The sequence below is a fragment of the Nannobrachium achirus genome, assembly GCF_963921795.1.
Source record: "Nannobrachium achirus genome assembly, chromosome: 7".
Lineage (NCBI taxonomy): Eukaryota > Metazoa > Chordata > Actinopteri > Myctophiformes > Myctophidae > Nannobrachium > Nannobrachium achirus.
Window position 1 is genome coordinate 62,579,907 of NC_137816.1, and position 22,550 is coordinate 62,602,456.

The 22,550-nt window shown below is 44.2% G+C and overlaps 1 protein-coding gene across 1 annotated transcript; it reads left to right on the forward strand.

Annotated features, from left to right (window-relative positions):
• Positions 1–905: 905 nt before the first annotated feature.
• Positions 906–13,224, forward strand: LOC308288895 (SH3 domain-binding protein 4-A-like; the record flags this gene model as incomplete). The annotated part of the gene is made up of 13 exons (XM_080730369.1): positions 906–1,002; positions 1,352–2,297; positions 4,439–4,820; positions 5,364–5,531; positions 6,178–6,477; positions 6,676–6,885; positions 7,660–7,905; positions 8,301–8,394; positions 9,628–9,694; positions 9,895–10,060; positions 11,103–11,312; positions 11,918–12,106; positions 12,991–13,224. The coding sequence occupies 13 exons, from the start codon at positions 906–908 to the stop codon at positions 13,222–13,224; spliced, it is 3,309 nt and encodes a 1,102-aa protein (XP_080586495.1).
• Positions 13,225–22,550: the final 9,326 nt, after the last annotated feature.

The window sequence follows — 22,550 nt, forward strand, 5'->3', positions numbered from 1 at the left end:
AGGCAGAAAAAAAGGGTGGGGGGAGCATGGGGGCTTAGTCTATGTACAAGTCACGGGTATAGCAGCCGTTTGAACTAGCCCTGAATACAGGACGGTCATGACGTCCTGTATTCAGGGCTACCCCTTGAAGGTGACTTCATACCAATTTTGAAGGCTAAACTTATAACAACACTTCTGTTTGTACACATGGGAACCACATGTTGTTCTGCAGGGACATGCAGAGAATGTTGGAGAGGCAGGGGCTGACATTTCTAAAAGGGCCTTTTGTTGAAAATATTGAAAATAGCAGACCTCCAAGCACACAACGCCTTGCAATGTTAGATATCTATTCATTGTAGCTATCATACAGCTTGGTTAGCCTCTAGCAACTTAGATGCTATAATGCTATCTGCATCCAAGTTACAATACCCTCTTTGAGCCATACTCTACAGTATATCAGTGCTCAAAGTGGGGTCTGGGGACCCCCAGGGGTCCTTGGGGGGTTCCAGGGCTCACAGTGTGAGCTTGTAGATCTGCTGTTTTTGCATTTGCAGATCATTAAAAACAAAACAAAAAACAATTAAACTAAATATGAATGTATCAAAAAAAATAGACCAGGTCAACCTGGTTGTGCCAGACCCCCTGTCTGTCATCATCATTTATGACATCATGCCTTTTGTAGGCATGTCATCATCATGTCATCATCATATATACCCTTTATATAGAAAACCCGGACCGACATTTGCTTATGTAGGCCTACCCATTTCATGGGTCTGGCAAATATTAAATAATTTGAGTTATGTTTTCATCTTATTGCTTTTCAGTACAGACCTGATGGTCCAATCAGAAGACAGAACGCTGAGCTGATGGAGAGAACAACCAATCAGAAGACGGGGCACTGAGCTGATGGACGACAGCCAATCGGAATGGCGGCTCATCGCATCATCAGAGCCAACCAGCAGCAGCCCCTCCCCCGCTGCAGGTCAGAGAGCACGCTCCTTGACCTCCACCCAAAGGTCAAAGGTCAGTCTGAGGTCAACCTGTGACCTCTTCCTTTTATCAAAGGCTTGTGTTTTTTATCGTCACACATTGAATAAATTTGATTCCGGATGGGGACCCAAATGGGGGACCCAAATGCATGTGGGTCCCCATCCGGAATCGTTTTAGGAATGTGGCAACAAAAATATTATTGAACTCAAGTCTCAAGTAATCAATAAAAAAAAGTCATTTTGGGGTGAACTACTCCTTTAATATTAATGTAATAAACATATAATAGAGGAGGTTCATTTTAATGTAAACATATAGGCTACAGTAAGTAGGTTAGCATTTAGCACGTTAGCACGACGTTAACACGTCGTTGTGTTCCTTCCAGTTCCAGTCCCTCCTCCCGGAACCTTGACGTCAGACACTTCCCCCTCCGTGGGAGGCGAACGGGAAGTGGTCGGAGGCAAGCGGGAAGTGATCGGAGGCGAACAGGAAGTGGTCGCCATCAGGGACTACCACCCTGGCAGCTTCACCACGCTGCGCTTCAACAAAGGAGAACATCTGTACGTGTTGGACACATCTGGAGCCCCCTGGTGGTATGCCCACAACAACAGGGAGATGGGATACATCCCCGCTGCCTACGTCAGCCCACTAGGGGGCGCCACTGAGTCCTCCCACTGCAGTGACACCGTTACACCACTTGGGGGCGTCACAGAGTCCTCCTCCCACTGCAATGACACCGTTACACCACTTGGGGGCGTCACTGAGTCCTCCTCCCACTGCAATGACACCGTTACACCACTTGGGGGCGTCACTGAGTCCTCCTCCCACTGCAATGACACTGTTACACCACTAGGGGGCCTCGCTGGCTCCTCCCACCTCAGTGACAGCGGTATGATCTGTGACAGTGTGGACAGTGATGATTGGCTGCTGGGGGAGTGGGCGGGGTTTTCCTTTAAAGACACGCTGTCTCCGTCGCCAAACAGGAACCCCTTTTCCATGAACCCCTTTGTGAATGGAGGCAGCTCATTGGAACAGAGCGCTGTGAACGGAGGCAGCTCATTGGACCAGAGCTTTGTGAACGGAGGCAGCTCATTGGACCAGAGCTTTGTGAACGGAGGCAGCTCATTGGACCAGAGCCTTGTGAACCGAGGCATCTCATTGGATGAGAGGGGCGGAAGAGGGAGGAAATCAAGGAATCTGATCACCTTTGACCCCCTGCCTCTGCCCCTCCCCCTCTCTGAGGATAACTGTGACGCTAATGCAGGCGTGAGCAGTGGTCCGACAGCGCCCACCTGTGGCGCCATGCAGAACAGCATACAGCCTGTCCACAGGTACAGCATTTAAATACCACCATTAAAGAGGTGGTGCCGTAGTTTTGTAGCCTGGCGTTGCTCATACTAATTCCTCACTGCGTGTCACTACCGACATGGGGTGGTGTTGTGCAGTGTGGTTTATTTACCAGGCTAGTAGTTTTGTACTTATTCTGCTTTATATGGGTCTATGGAGTTAAAACTATGGAGTCAAAAGGCCCAATCGAAATACACTGTTTTAGTGACATAATAAAATCACCCCCCCCCCTCCCTTTACCAAACAACAACAGCTGTGGGTGTGGCTAAATTTAGCCGGGTCACCACCCACCTGAAAACAATTCACAAATTCTGAACACTTTTTTTTAAAAAGATCTTCCAAGTATAATCATAATAACTGATGATCATGTTTTAGGGCAGCGCTACTCAACCCGCGGCCCGCGGGCCGCATGCGGCCCTTTCTGCATGTCTGTGCGGCCCGTCATGATCATACAAATAAAAAAATAATTTAATTTTCTAAGCCTGTCAAAGGCGGTGATGTTTGAGCCTTGGTGCACTCCGTAGTCAGGAGGCGAATGCAGTCAACACACAGAGCGCAGCCATAGCGAAGCCCTGACAGCAGTGCGAGATGCAACTCCACTAGAGCTGGTACAACGAGACAGTCAGACAGACAAATTTGCGGAGATTTTGCAGCAGACAACCGCAGTAGGGCTCACTGGAGACTGGGCGCATGGCGGTCGTGCGATATGAACGGTCGCGACTGTCATGTTTCAGGCTAATGAAGAGGGGACTGCCCGTAGGCACGTTACACGTAGCCCTTGTCTCTGCGGCTCCGCCGTCATTGAAAAAAAAGTCAGCACCGCATTCCAACAGATAGCATCAGCCAGGGAACTATGCTACCACAAATCTCCTACAACGAGATGTGTTTTACAAAGCTCAAAGCATCAAACTGTTTCATAAGTACAGTGTAACTGAGGCAGATTTGAACTGAGCTTGAGTTATTTTTGTTTTTACTCTTCACCAAAAATAGCCGATCTACAAGCAACAAGCAACACATCTTGTGGTGAGCTTGTAGATCGGCTATTTTTATTTTTGTTTTTACTCTCTTCACCAAAAATAGCCGATCTACAAGCAACACATCTTGTGGTGAGCTTGTAGATCGGCTATTTTTGGGGAATGTCCCCCAAGAATAGGGATACTGGGGTTTGAGTGATTGAATAATAAGTATAAACGTCTATTTACAGGTCTGGATCAATAAACAGCCTGTCAGGTCATGGCTACAGCTTCAAGTCAAATTAGCCTGTCATTTTTAGAGACTTGAAAAACAAGATTTGTTTATTTATTTTATTTGTTACAAGAAGAAAGACTTAGTTTCAATTTCCAGGATAGTATTTGAGAAATTGATTTGAATTGTTGCACTCTGACTGTTAAAATCTGTTCAATTCAATTCAAAGGAGCTTCATTGGCATGAGAAAACATACCTTTACATTGCCAAAGTTCACAAGCATTGCATACCCAGACACTGTTGTGGATATTAGTCTGGTCCTTCTCAGTGTTATTTAAGGGGCGGTTACAAAAAGATTGAACCAGATCTGTTCATTTTCACTTCACATTTTGTGAATGAAGCCTAATTTGATAAAATGTGATAATTTCATCATTCCATCCATGACAATCTTTTGGTTCAATGAGGTTTGGCCTGGCTTTATATATATATAGATGGAAATGTGGCTGTTTTCTGTGCGTTTCCTTAATTATTAGACTTGTCATGAAGTGTGTTACAAAATCATTGTAAACGTCCAAAATACAACATCAGTCATTTTTAGCTTGTGGCCCTTTGGACTTTTGGCATTTTGTGGCCCCTGAGCCATCTAAAGTTGAGTAGCCCTGTTTTAGGGGGTAAAATATTACGGCACCCCTTTAAAGAAAAATAAACCACTTCCAGAGAGATTTACTCTATATTATAAATTCTATTATTGTCTCCACCAGGCCAAAGGTGCGACAAGAATATGTTTTCACCACTGTCCATCCATCCGTCCGTCCATCTGTCCGTCCATCCGTCCGTCCACATGTGTGTGTGTGTGTGTGTGTGTGTGTGTCTGTCATTCAGTTGGCCCCTATCGACGTGAAACATAAATGTCATAAAATTTCCAAATCATTGCACGTTTTCTCCGCAGGGACGGCTCCTTCCTGAGGAGCAAACGCTCCTTCAGCCTATCGGAGCTCTCCGTCCTCCAGGCTCAGTCCAATCCGGTGTTGCCCTCCTCCGGGTATTTCACGGGCCTCAGCGCTCCGGCTCCGGACCAGTTCGGGTCCAGGGCCCAGTACCGCACGGCCTGGCTGAACCACCGCAAGCTGGCGCGCTCCTGCCACGACCTGTGCTCCCTGGGCCAGAGCCCGGGCTGGGGGCAGACGCAGCCCGTGGAGACGCACACCGTCTGCCGCCTGGACTCCAACGGGGGCGTGGTCCAGCTGCCCGACACGCACGTCAGCGTGCACGTGCCCGCGGGGCACGTGGCGCACGGCGACCACCAACAGATAGCTCTGAAGGTTAGTATTATTACTGTTAATGCCAGGGCTTCCCAAAGTGGGTGCCGCAGAATAATTTGGTAATATTTGGAATTCATCAATATCACTTCAGTAAAGCCCTTTGCACACAGGACAGTTATGTTTTTTTTTCGTTTGCTGCATGAATAAAACGCATTGGATTTGGTGTGCAATGCTGTGCGGAATCGGTGCTGCGGATCCCAAAAGGAGTCATAAAAGGAGTGATGAGTTTTTTACCGCATGCGACAAGACGCACAAATCGAACTGGGTTCGATCGAGAAAAAAACGCACGGCTACAGCCACTCGTCGTACGGCTAATTCGGATCCGGTGTGCATGAGGTCGTAGAGAATCATTGTTTTCTTTTAAAAAAAATGAAATTGTCAGTTTTATCCGTGCAGATAAACACGCCTTTGTGCAAAGGGCTTAAGCTTTAGTTATTTTTCCATCTATCCCAACTCTCTTCACCAAAAATAGCAGATTTACAAGCTCACAACATTGTGTCCCTGTCCTCTGTCTCCTCACATGTCCCCTGTCCTCCTCCACAGGCCCTGTTGGAGCCTCCAGTGGAGCTCAACACTGACCTGGTGTCCTCCGTCAGTCCCGTCCTGGAGCTCAAGCTCTCCAACATGGACACCAACACCTTCATCACCCTGGAGATGAAGGTCAACGTCTGCCTGAAGAGGGACGCACCCGACGGAAGCTGCAGCGCCGAGGTGAGACCACAGGGGACAGACACCCACAGGTTCTCAACCTGGGTCAAATTATTTTGGGGGTTTACCCGATGATTAACTTAATGTGCAACAATGTTTTCTCACTCAACAGTAAACAAACCAGCATAACGTTTAAGTGTATCGAGGGTATATGCACATTTCTAAAGTGACAATTTAAGGACTTGTTAACAGCTCTAAAATGACAAATTAAACATTGGCCAAATTGTCAAATATTAGGGGCAGGAATTGTGAAAATAGCCGATCTACATGCTCACAACGCCTCGCGTTATTTTCACAATAGAACTGTGTTCTACGTAATGTAATGCCTTAACTCTTAGTGCTTCTCAGGGTTGGGGGTCCCCAGTTAAAATATAATTATTTTAGGGGGTCGCAGCCTGAAAAGGTTGAGAACCACTGCTGTAGAGGACAGACTGTAGAGGAGAGGACAGACCAGAAAGAATACCATGCAACCAGTAAGACTCCCTAATAGGGAGATAAACGACCGTCAGGTCGCATACACAAACGTTAGAAGGCAATCGTAGCCAATCAGGAGGGAATATGGGAAATGGGACAGATCCATATTGATGACTGGACCGCCCCTACTTTGATTAACTTAATAATAATAATAATCATCGTCATCATTCTCCAGGTACAGTGTGTACGCAGTAACTGCAGAGAGGGTCCGTACACACCCATCCCCAACGCCTACATCTACAAAGACACGGTCCAGGCCCGTCTGGACCGCCCGGAGCCGTGCACGTACGTGGCAGTGGTGGTGCGGGGGATCCAGGGGGTCCCTGGGGTCCAGCGCTATGACTCGGTGTGGGACCACATCCAGAAGGCTGTCACCCTGGGCCTCTACGGCCCCAAACACATACACCCCTCCTTCAAGGCAGTGGCGGCCATCTTCGCACACGACTGCTCCCCCAAGACCCTGCTGGTCAACGAGGTATATCATCATTATCACCATTATTATCATCACCATTATCACATTCTAATGAAAGTATTTATTATGATTCAGTGATTCTGATTGTGATTGTGATTCTCTGAAACGGAATCAGAATAACAGAATCAGAATGTGATTCTGATTCTGTGATTCTGATTCTGATTCTGTGATTCTGATTCTGTGATTTTGTGTGACTGTGAGGTGGGGGGAGCAGGAGAGGCTGGCTCCGCCCCTCCGGTGGTCCTGCACCTGTGGGGGAAGCAGCAGTTTGTGCTGGCGTCGCCCCAGGACCTCATGGTGGGCTTGTACTCCAACATGTCCCAGTATGAGGTGCAGGGTCCCGGCCACGGGGGTCCCACTGCTGATGGGCCGTGCAGATTGATCCGGGGGTTCCAGCTGAAACTGGGGAAGGTGAGTCGTCTCTCTGTTAGATTGAATTCATATTTCACAAAGAAAATATGAACACATCCACTTGGTTCAAATAGAGGTGAGTTGGACAGTGTGTTGGACAGTGAGTTAGTTGGACAGTGTGTTGGACAGTGTGTTGGACAGTGACACATGAAACATCCATGAACAAACACTCATGAGCAAACATTCAAACACTTGTGAACAAACATTTACCGTAATTTCCGGACTATAAGGCGCACCGGACTATAAGGCGCACTGTCAATGAATGGTCTATTTTCGAACTGTTTTCATATATAAGGCGCACCGGACTATAAGGCGCACATCGTTGCAACAGATGGAGCTGTGCTAAAGGGAATGTCAATGTCAATGAATGATCCATATATAAGGCGCACTGGACTATAAGGCTCACTGTAGTCTTTTGAGAAAATTAAAGGCTTTTAAGTGTGCCTTATAGTCCGGAAAATACGGGTATGTGCAAACACTCATGAACAAACACTCATGAACATTCAAACACTCATGAACGAACACTCAAACAAACATTGATGACATCAGGGATCTCCATACGTATATGGGCATAAAAGGGACAAAGACTGACACAGGGATCTCGATATACCGGTATGGCCATTCAATTATTTGTGAATTCCTTTTCCCCATTGACTTGAATGGGGATAATTCAAATGTTAAGACGGAATCCATTTGTGTGACTTGCGTAACTGCAACCACACTTGCAATATCCTTGCATCTTTCTACTTTTAATCATGTTAATTATGTTTGCAGGTCATTCATCATGTGTTTTCCATCGTGTGCCAGTCAGACATCTTGTCAGACTTCACTCTTAGAGTTCAGGTAAAAGACGCTCTGGGCTGCATCCTGGCTCAGTTCTGCGTGCAGACGCCTCCACCGCCCCCTAGTCCCCAGATGAAGAGTTACAGCCACCAGAGAAGATTTCTGAGGAATACCGAGGTGAAGAACAAGATCATGTTGTCACCGGTGGCCGCCAGCTCCAAGTACACTCGTTACCAGGTACCTACACTGGCTCTGGCTGTGAGTAGCCTATATATTGTAACGTTTAGCAAACGCTGGTGAGATGCTGCGTGCACGTATTTCCCAACGAGTTTGAGCACAACGGTGGGGGTGTGGGGGGAGGACGCGTCTTTAGGACTGGGACGCTCTGGGAGCTCACCCTTGCTGCAAAAATGGGTTGGCCTACTTCAGAATTCAGATACATTTTTCACAACGTGGCTCAGTTGACCGGTTAAGGCAATAAATGATAGGCTACTCACAGCCAGGTTATTTAAGCAATATTACACAAGAGGGTGTGCATTATCGTGGTTATTGGCACACAAACCTTGCTGCAGGTGCGAGCAATATATTAGGGATAATATAAGGGATAATATTTGTTATTATTGTACTTTCAGGATCGTCATGTGACCAACCTGAAGTTCTGCAGGTTGATAAAAACGGTCAAACGTCAACACAAGGGCGCCACCTATCTGCTGGAGTACAAGAGAGGTACTGAGCCTAATGCTATCGAAATACTGTTGAATGTCAGCGCTGAAATTAACCTCTTCCCACTAAGCACGCCGTCTAAAAGTGGTCTAATAGTGGTATAGATTTGAAAGTTTTTTTGTCGTCTAAACTTAGACTAGACGACTAATAGACGTCTAATAGTTGTCTAAATATAGACGGTCTGCATTTAGACGACTATTAGGCGTCTATTAGTCGTCTAGTTTAAGTTTAGACAACAAAAAAACTTTCAAATATATACCAATATTAGACCACTTTTAGACGGCGTGCTTAGTGGGTTATTATACCACATGGTCACCATACTGATGACGTCATAGTGATGTGATACCAGGGTGATGTCATAGTGATGCCATGGTATTTTACAGGTGATGTCATGGTATTTAACTGGTGATGTCATGGTATTTAACTGGTGATGTCATGGTATTTAACTGGTGATGTCATGGTATTTAAAGCCTCGATCAGAGTCGGCTCCGCGGTGGAAGGCTATCCACCGCAGTGTAGTCTTTTTGAGTCATGAAACTACAACGTTACGTCATTCCTCGCGGTGAAGAGCTTTCTACCGCGAGTCCCGACACATCTCTCTGTTTTTGAAGTGGTGAAAGCTTCTTCCAAGGAGTGGCTTTGTTTGTCCCATGTCCATATATGGTCATTTCAGTCCAGAATGAACAGGTTTTATCAAAAACAAAATGTGTGTCCCATGTCCATATATGGTCATATCAGTCCAGAATGAACAAGTTTTATCTGTCCCGTACGTCCAGAATATGTGTGTAGTGTCCGTCCCGGTCTGATGATTGGATACTTTGAGGATTAGTCAAGCTTCACATGACATTTCGGCCCTCCAGATAAAAACATTCATTCATTCATTCAGAATAAAGAATGTATCTATGTGTTCCAGAGTTCATAACTCTGGAACACATAGAATAAAAGTTCACCGCTTTACTTCGAACCGAGGTTTGATTTGTATTACTTTCAGACAGATAGGCTCTTCACCCCGTTCACTGATTGGTCGACCTGGACCAGTCAGTCACGGTGAATAGGACCGTGACTGACTATGATGGCCTTCACTTATTTTCTGACTTGAGGTGGTAAGCTTTCCACCTAAAATTTGCGGTGGATAGCTCTTCACCGTATACTCTGATCGAGGCTTAACAGGTGATGTCATGGTATTTTACAGGTGATGTCATGGTATTTTACAGGTGATGTCATGATATTTTACAGGTGATGTCATGGCTCTGCTCAGTGAGGAGAAGATCACCCTGAAAGGACACCGGTGGACCAAAGAATGGTAAAATAAATACCATTATCATTTAATATTAACTTCGATAAATACTATACGTATTTATTGATTGTTCATTTACAGTCGATGTGTTGGTTTCTACCAAGGAATGATGGTCACTTACACTATGAACTGACTCCTCTCCTCTCCTCTCCTCTCCTCTCCTCTCCTCTCCTCTCCTCTCCTCTCCTCTCCTCTCCTCTCCTCAGGTATGTAGGGTTCTACCAGGGTAAGGTGGGTCTGGTTCATGTGAAGAACCTGGTGGTTCTGGGTAAGGTGAAACCAGTGATGTGGAGCGGACCAGACCTGACCAGCTCCATCCTGCTGGAGCAGATCCTCAAGCCCTGCAAGTTCCTCACGTACATCTACGCCTCGGTAACAACTCACCTCACCCCCTAGCACCCACCTCACCCCTTAGCACTCATCTCACCCCCTAGCACCCACCTCACCCCCTAGCACCCACCTCACCGCCTAGCACTCATCTCACCCCCTAGCACCCACCTCACCCCCTAGCACTCATCTCACCCCTTAGCACCCACCTCACCCCCTAGCTTTCACCTCACCCCCTAGCACTCACCTCACCCCCTAGCACCCACCTCACCCCCTAGCACTCACCCCCTAGCACTCACCTCACCCCCTATAGAACCCATCTCACCCCCTAGCACTCATCTCACCCCTTAGCACTCACCTCACCCCTAGTACTCACCTCACCCCCTAGCACCCACCTCACCCCCTAGCACTCACCTCACCCCTTAGCAATGGGCATCATAACTTCCTGTTGTCAGTCATTACTTACACCAGCAGAGCGGGCAAGTACCACTTCCCGTGCCGTTTGTTTTCCGTCCGGCAGTACAAAGGCAGGGCCACCAACAAGTGCGACCTGATATAAATAACAAATCGTAAGTTGGCACCTAGACAGAGTGCCAACTTGCCCACCCAGTTACATACATACAGACAGGCAGGCAGGCAGCACTCATCATGGGGCGGCATAGCTCAGGGGTAGAGAAACCGTTATTAGAGCACGAAGGGTTCCCGAAGGGTTCCCAGTTCGAATCCGGGCTCCTCCTGAGTTAATGTCGAAGGGTCCTTGGGCAAGACTCTGAACCCCTAATTGCTCCCGGTGAGTAGGTTGGTGCCTTGCATGGTTTCCTCCGCCACCGGTGTATGAATGTGTGTGTGAATGGGTGAATGTAATGCACAATCTCTGTAAAGCGCTTTGGATAAAAGCGCTATATAAATGCACCATTTATCACTGATCACAGTACTTGCGGACTCTTCTGACACACAAGTAGGCCATATGGCCATGAGTGCACGAGAGGCAAGTTGGCACCTAAACAGAGTACAGTCTAGTTCAGTTCATTTCAGTGATCTGTGACAGTCAATGAACCTCGTCTCGTCTCGTCTCCTCTCCTCCCAGGTCAGAACATTGCTGATGGAGAACGTGTCCAGTTGGAAGGTGTTTTCAGAAGCCCTGGGCTACAGAGATGCTCCTCTGAGCTTCTTCTGCAGGGCTCCAGTGGACAGCGAGCCAGAGAGAGTGGCCTCTGTGCTGGAGAAGCTGAAGGAGGAATGCACCTCCAACCTGGAGCCCAGGCACAGGAGGAGCTTCCAGAGAGAGCTGATGATGGTCAGTCTGTTGGTCAGCGCTGTGAAGCGCTGCTTCTTAACCCTTTTCACACTGGGGTCCATTATTTATTCTGCACAAGACCTATAATATTGTGTTATCGTTGGATAAGAATTTGTCCACAATTCCATGCTGTATTGATGTTGGTGCCATAGGAGAGATGACAGGCACAAGTTGATCAAAATAAGTATTTTGCATCTTTCTAGTTGCTATGTAGATTGATTTGTATTATTACAAAACACACATTAACCACTTCAGCCCTAAATTACATATACATTTGGGACCATTTGAAAATAGCCATAGATGCACTGATGGGTCAGAGAAGGGAGATCTTTCAGTCCTGAAGGTGATGGGGATCCAGTGGAGTGAGGGAGGGAGGGTGGGTGTGATGTGATCAAATTCAAATGTGCTCACTCTCTTCAGGGTCCTAGCAGCATGTTCTGGATGTATTGGAGCTTCTGCAGCCTCTCCATGAGTAGTGCTATTGATTGAATGCTTCATGGAATAAACTCCTCTCCTCTCCTCTCCTCTCCTCTCCTCCCCTCTCCTCTCCTCTCCTCTCCTCTCCTCTCCTCTCCTCTCCTCTCCTCTCCTCTCCTCTCCTCCAGGCTCTATTGAAGATGGACTGCCAGGGTCTGGTCAGTAAGCTGTTGTGTGACAGTGTGTTGCTGACCACAGCAGTGGAGGTGTCGTCCAGATGGAGGGAGCTCGCAGACAGGCTGTGCAGAATGTCTGTCCAGCAGATGGAGGCGTACGAAGCTCCTCACCGCGACCACAACGGAACGCTGGACAGCCAGGTCACAAAACACCTGTGCTGTGCTGTGCTGTGCTGTGCTGTGCTGGGTGAAATCTCGATATGTCGTCATCCCATTAGTCCGACTAAGGGTTAGGGTTAGGGTTAGGGTTAGGTTTTAGGGTTAGTTTTAGGCATAGTTTTACTGAGGTTAGGGTAAGGGGTAGGGTTAGCTCTGGTCTATAGCGTTAGAGGAGTGTTCTCCCTAACGTTATGTTTCTCTACCTCCGCTCCGGCTTGGCACTACCGGAAACCCCTCTTGTCTGTTCCAAAAATAACAAAAACTGTTTCGCTACTCACCAAACCAAAGGTATCTGAGGCGAGTTCTCTTACTCTACTTAGTGGACGCAGTCTGGTCCCCCCACCACACGCTTAAAATACATTCAGGTCAGGGGACCGCATTAACTGAGCATTAGTCTCGTTGGGTGTTATTCAGCTCTGCGACGTTGGAAGCGCTGTTTCGTAAAAACAGTCTTCAACCAGGAAGAGTGTCTCCATCCGGTGGAATATCTTTCATGTCGCCCTAGAAATGTATTTTAATCATCCACTAAGTAGAGTAAGTCGCCACAGATACCTTTGGTGAGTAGCGAAACAGTTTTTGTGATTTTTGGACCAGACGAGAGGGTTCTCCGCTTTTGCCAAGCCGGAGCGGAGGTAGGGAAACATATCGTTATGGAGAACACTCCTCTAAAGCTATGGAACAGAGCTAGGTTAGGTTTAGGCATAGTAGCATTCACCAGGTTAACATTCACCATGCAGGCTAGCATTCACCAGGGTCAGCAGGTTAACATTTCACCAGGTTATAGGGGTTGATCAGGTTTTGGAGCTAAGGAGGAGCCGTATCTTTGATTTGCATTGACAAAACTATTGTATTTATTTTTATAACAGGCCATGTGGAAGCCAGCCTACGACTTCCTGGTCATATGGGCGTCCAGGCTGGGGGGCGGGTGCTACCGGGACATCCTGCAGGAGCTCCATGTGGGTCTGGACCGCATGAGGAGCCCCGCCCCCACCAGGAGGTGGAGACACCTGACCGGAACCCTGGTGATGGTCCACTGTCTGGACCTCCTGAGATGTACCGCCTTCTGTCCTGATGGAGATGACCTGGACCTCCCTGTGTGATAGGACCTTCTACTGTCTGTATGAGAGGACCTTCTACTGCAGGGTTCCCCAATTAGTTTTCCCCAAGAGCCGAATTATGTCTAGGGTGCCAAGCCGAGGGCCACAACATTGCAGGGGGCGACGGTGGCGTTCCCGCTACTCCAGCGACAGTTCAGATATCGTCGTTGTCGGGTGAAAACCTTGTATGTCCAAAACAGTTCGTTTTGCATTTATCATTTTAAAAATGATTTAAACTAGTGAAAACAGACGATCTACAAGCACAACGCCTCGCACCGCGAGGCGTTGTGTGCTTGTAGATCTGCTGTTTTCACTACTTTTGTGTGACAGCCTTGTATGATGAAGCAGGGCTTTACTTTGTGAAAGAACGTACAAATTTAGAGATACGAGGTTTCCACCCAACAACGACGATATACTAGTGTTGTTGCTGCTCTTATACCACCATTATTATTATTATTACCTTGTTCTACTCTCTGTAGAACCGAGCCCTGGTCCAGAGCGTTAGGGAGTTCGCTAACGCTCTGGACCAGCGCTACCGTCCCCCCCGAGCGAGTGTCAGTGTGTGTATGATAAATACAGGTTCTGTCATATGTACATATCATTTATCCATCCATCTTCAACCGCTTATCCGGCGGAGTCGGCCGTGGGGGCAGCAGCTCCAGCTGAGAGCTCCAAACTTCCCTCCCCTGAGCAACTTCCTCCTGGGGGATCCCGAGACGATCCCAGGCCAGTGTGGAGATGTAATCCCCCCCCATCTGGCCCTCGGTCTGCCCCGGGGTCTCTTCTAGGCCTGTGACGATTCACTTACCTCCCGATTCGATTCGATTTCGATTCATAGGGTGACGATTCGATTATATCACGATTATTGCGTTTTCCTGCGATTTGCGATTCGAATCACGATTATTGCGATTTCTCCCCAAAAATTACAGCTTTTTCATATTGAAACATTTTAAAACAATTCTAAACAATATAAAACATTAAAAGTTGAATCATATACTTCAAATCAATGCAGCCAAATAAAGTCAGTCAATGTTTCTGACATTTATTTCAGCCAAAGTGCCAGTGGTACAACATTACAACAACATGTTCCTGGTCAAGATGCCAGAAAACACAGAACACAACAGTCATAAAAAAATGAAAATAAAATCCATAGCATGACATCCTCATGACCTAAAACTGTTCCTTTAGGACCTGTACTTACTCTGACTGAAAGTGGTTATTTCACCTTCAGGTTAATTTCGCCTTAAAAAAATAAAAAAATAAAATCGGGAAAATCGATTCTGAACTTTGAAAATCGATTAATTGAATCGCCGGCATTAACATCACGATAATATAGTAAATCGACTTTTTTGCACAGGCCTAGTCTCTTCCCAGTGGGACATGCAGCTCCTGGCTGCCTGGGAGACTAGATGCCCCAACCACCTAAGCTGGCTCCTTTCCAAGTGAAGGAGCAGCGGTTCAACTCCGAGTCTCTCACAGATGACTGAACTTTTCACCCTATCTCTAAGGGAGATGCCAGCCACCCATCTGAGGAAATAATTTACAAGATAATTAAATTATTGGATACATAATAAATGTATAATATAGTTATGAATAATACGTGTTGATGCATCCTGCTCTGTATACAACACATAGCCTACAGTATTATTCAGGTTTGAGACAATAAAAAACAAGTTTGTATTATGCAATTGATCACGCGATTAACTACAAAAATCATGTGATTAATTGCGATAAAAAAGTAATCGTTGGACAGCACTAGTTATTATACAACATGTGTTTAAACGATATCTATATTATTATTTATTATACAGCACGTGTTGTCTATAATACTGTATAAGTCTATAAGGGTTATTATGAAGGGTTGATGGTTCAGAGCCTGTGCCCTGCTCAAAAGACTCAAACAGCGTTCACATGGTTGACACTCAATGTTCTATTAATTCAAGTAAGTAAAATACGTTTATTATTTATTTATTATCAATGTATTCATTATGAATTCATTTATTGTGTATTATCTATTATTTATTTATATACTATCAATTTATTTATTATATTTGTATTTATTAGTTGTCAATTCATTCAATTTATTTATTTATTTATGTATTTATGTATTTATTTGTGTGTGTGTGTGTGTGTGTGTGTGTGTGTGTGTGTGTGTGTGTGTGCGTGTGTGCGTGTGTGCGTGTGTGCGTGTGTGTGTGTGTGTGTGTGTGTGTGTGTGAGAGTGAGTGCTTGCGTGTGTGCAGTATTGTGAAATAGAATAGGCGGGATCTATATATTTGTACTGAATGCTGATTGGTCATGCTGGTCTGTGATGATGATTGACAGGTTGTCAGGTGCTGTGTATTAATTAAACTTGTGAATATTAAAACACAGGAATGTTCCTTTATGTACATGGGGTTCAAACCAAACGGCATTCTGTTGTATTTTATGAATACAATTAAAATGTTAACTTCACCTCACCTGCTTTCTTTGTTTGATCGGTCGCCAGTTACCTAATTGGGAGTGAGCCCACAACAAAGTGTGCAATAACATAGGGGTTAATCAGACTAACCAATTTAGTGGAGTCAAAAAGAATAGAGTTCGTAGATCAAAATAAATACAATTAAAGTCAGTTAATTGGTTCTAAATATTGTTTTTGATATTTCTCTTAGTTGCCCAGCCCTATGATTTCTTATACTGATGCAATGATATTAGAAGCCTTACAAAAAACACATTTTAATCTTCTGTCACTATACATGTACAGTAGGCCTTCACAAAAATAAGAAACCTTGCATTTGATGCCCTCTGCTGGTAAGCGATGAAATGCAGTTGAGGGGCAACTATTCATTATGTGTGCATCAGATTCCAGTTCTTGATTATTACGGAGTAAACAGTATGAATCATGTTGTGCAGGGTAGCAGAGGGCAAGAATGCATTTAGTATAGCCTAAGCCTATTTTTGAGGGGTCCACAGTTCAAATATGATTATTTTGGAGGGGTCCACAGTTCAAATATGATTATTTTGGAGGGGCCTACAGTTCAAATTTGATTATTTTGGGGGTTTCCCAGTTCAAATAAGATTATTGTGGGGGGTCGCGGCCAGAAAGGTCTCTGACAATTTAAAGCTTGTCTGAATAGCTCGTTCTGATATCACCTGGCAGAGCTGAATTCACCAATGTCTTTGTTTTTACTCTATGATGAATGACCTGTTGACCCTTCGGCTTGATGAAATACAGAGGCTTCTGCATTGCTTGAGTGAAAGCTTAGTAAAGCTTTCACTCAAAAAGCTTGAAAGATTTTTTCGCACACCAAATTCACACGTTTATCCAATCCACCACTCTGGCTTAAGAAATGGTCCCCGGCTGATGGCCTTAGGGGCTTAGGCCAACAGAGGTGTTCTCCAAGTCTAAGGTGGTATCACTACTAGGGGTGTAATGATATAGTAACTGAATCAAAAAATCGAGGGAAAGGGAAAAAGAGGAGTTTAATTACTTTTCCATTCCATATAGCTACTCTTGGTCTATCGATAAATGTGTGTAATCTCAAGGTCAAGGTGGGTTTTTCCATATGTGTTGAAATATAATGTCCATGTATTTGATAGATAATCACTATATTACTACACTATATTACTTCCATAATAATAGATTTCTTTACAAGTTTTATACAGATTTCATTTATTTGCTAAATAGTTAACTATATCGATTTTTTTTTCATCATTGAATCGAATCGTATGGTATCGCCATGAATGAACCAATATCGTCCATTGTTAACCATGTATTGTGATGCGTATGGTATCGCTGTTAAAATGTATCGTTGCACCCCTAATCACTACCCATTACTGACTGATAGAACATCTGCATCATCAAATGATTCCTCTCTTACTCTGCAACTTACTGTAATCTCCATGTGCATGCACTGATGTGTGAATTGTAACAACAGATTCTCCTTTTATTGATCCTTCTTTTTTCCTTCCCTACGATAGAAGCAAACCAATACTGTACACTGTGACAGACATCTGCAGTCAAATATACGTTCTACAATATAATTATGTAGAATGATTATGATGCCTAGGTGGAGGGACTTCAGCACTTATTGGGAGATTTAGGGACATCTGAATTCAATTCACCCTATCTGTAATAAAGTTTATCTGTCTATCTAGAACAAATTAAAAATCCTGATCGATTCTATATCTTAGAACTTCATATAGGTCTGGGACTTAAATGCAGTGTGGTTTTAATAAGATAATTCTTGATTTAAGTGCAAGGTAGGTTACAGGTAAACATGCTTAATAACAGGATGCTATCTAAATAACATACTTGGCATGTGTGAATAAACAGTGTACATAACAGCATACAGTACATAACACATTGACCAAATACCTCAATATTGATAGTGATGAACATGGATTTTCTTTTAAAAATATTTTCGAAAATAGCCGATGTGCACGCTCACTTGTGGACTTGTGAGCTTGTCGACCTGCTACTTTTGAACATTGTTGAAAGTTTAATGCAAAGCTTAAGTTATTATAAATCAAATCAAAATGAGCTAAGATCCCAGAGGACATCCTATCTAGTCTCATATCACAATAGATGTATCGATAGAACAGCCCTAAAAAGTATCCAACAGAAGCGTGGTATTATCAACATTTTAGCAGCACATCAGAGCGGGGAATCTTTGGTTGTGGTTTTGTTGGGAGTGTTTCAGTTTTCTATGCATTTTGGGGGGTTTGGGGGGGTTTGACCACCCTAAAAACTTTCATCTGGCGCAACACGCGGCCAAGAGATGTCCCTGGACATCTGGTAGTTCCGGCTAGAACTTCAAGCCACTTTAACCACTGGTTTTGGGGGGCGTACCTGGATGATGTATTTCTGCTTTTATGTAGATCAGTGGGCTTCAACGTTTTTTTTCTTTTTTTTTTTTTTTTTTTCGGCCAAGGAACGTATTATATATACCCCATACTGCATATTCTTATTTCTTAGAATGCTTTCCATTCTGTCATACAGAAACATGAATGGCGCTTGCATTGTAGCTTTGCATAGAACCTTAACATTCTGTGCAGCATCACAACCCAGACATCCATCGTCATTGAAATTGTCACCCAGCTCTGTGCAGTCAATTTGAAGTAAAAACTCCTGACTGATAAAAGGCACACAAATATCAAGTTGTCAGCACTCGCTATGCAACAACGACTACAACATAGCAATGACATGGGAAAAGGAGAAAAGGAAGACCACCTGGAGAAGTACTTTCGAAGAAAGAAAAGAAAAGAAGCAGGATGGACATCATGTCCTGAAGTGAGGACTGCAGCAGCTGACCGTGAGAAGTGGAAGCGCTCTGTGAAGGCCTTATGTGCCACAAGGCACAAAGTGGATAGGTAACAGGTAACACTCGCTATGCCAGGGGTCCCCAAACCTTTTTGTCTCAGGGCACCCCATGAATATTTTTTTAATCCGAGGCACCCCTACATTATAATTTTCACTCCCAGCACCTTATATTTGTAGCATATCGTCCTTGTCGTGTGGAAACCTTGTATGTCCAAAATAGTTCGTTTTGTATTTATCATCTATAAAATGTACTAAACTAGTGAACAGGGCCGTGCTTACCATACAGGCAAAATAGGCAGCCGCCTGGGGCCCCCTCACAGCCTGGGGGCCTCATGAGATTATTATTATTATTTTATTTTTTAACCAACATGGCCATCAGGGGGCCCCAGTTGAGCTCTCAACTGTGAGACAGAGAACAGTTGAAGTGAGGGTGAGGGTTAACATTAGCTCATTAGAATCTGAAAAGAGCGTGGCTCTCAAAGGTGTGACCAGAGAACAATGGTCCTGATTACCCAAGCGGTTCTTTTGTGTCTGTTCTGTGATGTCACGTACATTACTTTAACTTTAAGAAGGATCGATGCAGGGAATGGATACATTATTTCTAAAGTGTGTGTATATGTTTATATTTAAAAAAGGTTTTGAGGGCCCCCATATTTATATATACATATGTGTATCAATTCCATTTCATTTTGGGGGCCCCAGATAGTTTGAAGTGGGGCCCGGGATGAGATCAATATAAAAGAAGGGTAAAAAGGGCCTTAACATGAAATGTGATGTTTAACTTGAAATACTTTCACAGGGTTTACTGGGGCTTCTTAAAGATGGCACGCATAGTTTGTATACTGTTTATTTATATTTAACATTTTGAGGGGCCCAAATATATCCATTTGGGGCCTCTCAATCTCTCAAACAGAAACACCCAGGGGGCTCCATGAGTTATCGTCAAATATAAATAAACAGTAAAAAGGCCCTTAACATAGTCATGTAATGTATGTGTTTAACTTCGAATGGATATCTATAGCCTTAACCCACTGACTGTCCCGTGAGACAAACTTTGTCTTTGAAAACCACTGCAAAACATGCACTTAAAAGTTATTCTTATTCTTATTATAATTAAGTTTTTTTAAAACACTATAAGTAATAACACTGATTCAATTCATAGGTTTAATAGTGTATGAAACTTGAGCTGAAGTGTGTTATTTAACATGAAGCAACCATCCTTAGATGACATTTCTGCCACAGACATGCAGCTAATTACCACCTGAAAGAAGTTGGCCTGTCGCTGCAACAATGGTTATCTGAAAAGAGCTTTAATGTCACAAGTTACTTTAGTCTCCTTAAAAATATAAACAAGATTTATACTGTATATATTTATATTTAACGTTTTGAGGGCCCCCAAATTCATTTGGTGCCCCACCAGCTCTCAAACTCAAGCTCTCAATACCCTCATATATAAATAGTAAAAGGGCCCTTAACAAAAGGCTGTTAACATGGTCATGTAATGTAATGTTTAACTCAGTATTCTTATTCTTATTACTTTACCTGTCCTGTGTAAGTTGCTTCTGGTGAGAGAAGTTGAAGCTCATGCTTTATCTTCTATATGTCAAACATTGTGGCCATCCATAGCTGAGTGGTTAGTGAGCCTGCCAAGGGAACCAGATCCCTGGTTGGCACAGGTACGATTCCAGGCCAGGTTAGCAATGTGTAACTTGCAGTGTCCCTGAGTAAACACCCAACCCCTGTTTTCTCCCTCCTCCTCTTATTATTTTCTCTGGAATTCTTTTGAAAAAGTGCTAGAGTTTATAGGCTATTAAACTTGTGTTATTAAAAAAAGATATATATATATATTTTCAAATAATTAAAAGCTAAAATATAGGAAACAAAACATAAGGGAGTATTTATTCGCGACCCCTAGAAATTGGTCCGCGACCCGCATATGGCTCCCGACCCAGGGGCCTCAAACTGGGGTTTGCCTGGGGCCTCCAAATCGCTAAGCACGGCCCTGCTAGTGAAAACAGCAGTTCGGCTGTTTTCACTAGTTTTGTGCGACAGTCTTGTATGATGAAGCAGGGCCTTGCTTTAACCAAAAGACGTACACATTTGAAACTTGGAGATATGAGGTTTCTGCCCGACAGTGACGATATTCTAGTGATTATGTTGCGAGGAAAACATTGCGATAATAGCCATTTTGGTTTGCTTGCACTTCAAGTTTAAAATGATACTAAAACATTTTCAGTGTCCACATAAATTCCAAATATTATCAAAATATCTCGCGGCACCCCTGGACTGCCGTCGCGGCACCCCAGGGTGCCCCGTCACCCACTTTGAAAACCCCTGCGCTATGCAACACTTTTAAAAACACGCAGCGGAAAAAGGAAATGTTTACCTTTCTCAGACATATGTGGGTGTGAAGAGGGGTTTACGCAAGTAACACTCAAAAGTGTGAACTTGCTACTGTACATTTTGTTGACAGACAGGTTTTTTTTAACAGATTAAACTGTCAAAATTATTAGTGCTCATCTATGAATCATTATCATAAATTTTTATGTTTTATATTTTTTTTATTCAGCCGCAGCCAAGAGGTGTCCGTGTCCCTGATTTTCATCTCTGGGAGTTCTGGCAAGAACTTCAAGGTCATGATCATACACACACTCAAAGATATTTAATTAATGAAGATAGCTCATCCTCGTTGGATCCACTAGAGTGCGACATGGTACACAAATCCTACAAATAGACTCCTAAGTGGGCGCCGGCTCTGATGGCAAATCTCGCGCAACGTCCTGTTTACTGGTGCTATAGATCCCGCAAGAGGATGTTGCTGGGACAGCTAAAGAGCAATAATAAAGTTGATTTTCTCAGTTGTTGTATAGACCTACTGTTTTCTTTTTTTCTTTACATATCTACTGCATAGTACTGTGTTCTATTTGTCTGTCATTCAATGTTATATGAGATACTTTAATGGTTTCCTGTTGAAATAAGCTTAGTCTTTTCATGGATCTCCTTTTAGTAGACCTTGTACCAGTGAACTGTACCGTCATGAATCTGTACATTTTCCTATGCAAACTTCTAATAAAGCCTTCAATCAATCAATCAATCAATCGCTGAAAAAAGCCACTTTAGTATGACAATTTTGTTAATATTATGTGGCTTGTGATGATCTGGTCCAATATTTAGTTCAGTGACTATAGCTTCTGAACTATTATTTTGCTCTGTGTTCACGTTAGCTCTCCCATTGTAAATGAATAGACTCCAAACATGCTTCCGCCTCCTAAAAAGGTATCTACCTACGTCACACAGAAACGGGAAGTACAGGTCTTTTGCACCCTCTTGCTATCGCCCTCTTGGACACACTCTCTGTATAACAAGGAAGATCAAAGAAGGAACGGACACCAACGTCATTTTCGTCATTTCAGGCTCCATGGGACGCCGCCATGACACTTTGGCCACCCAAAATTAACATTAGCGTCTATGAGCACTTCGTCACTTCCGCCACCCAAAAGTGGCCACCCGGCGTGCCAACTTCCGGGTGTTGTCTGTTCCTTGTAGATATTCCTTGCTGTATAACAGGAAGTCCCCATTGTTGGCCACCTCCACTTGTGCCACCACACGTGTGACACAGCTCCCCTGAGTGCACTCCATTAGAGCGTCGCAGTTTAAGCCCCGCCCTCACTCCGGTGTCGATATATTTCCTGAAATATATCCCATAAATCACGCTCAGTTTAGTTATCCTGGCCAGCATATGGCGAGTACGAATATGAATCTAATTCTTTCCAAGTGCAGAGTTTCTGTCATCTCATTGAGCCAAAGCTTGACTGTAGGGACCTCTTTCTTTTTCCAAAATAAGAGTATCAATTCTTTGCAGTGATAAGACCATATGACAGCAATCGCTGTTGAGTTATTCGAAGTTCCCTTAAATCTTCTGACACTCTGGCTTTATCTCTACCTCCAGTATTCTGGAGAGTCACCAATAGCATTCTTAATGGCCTGTCTAGATCTGTGGTCAGTCAGAAATACAAGTTTCTATTTT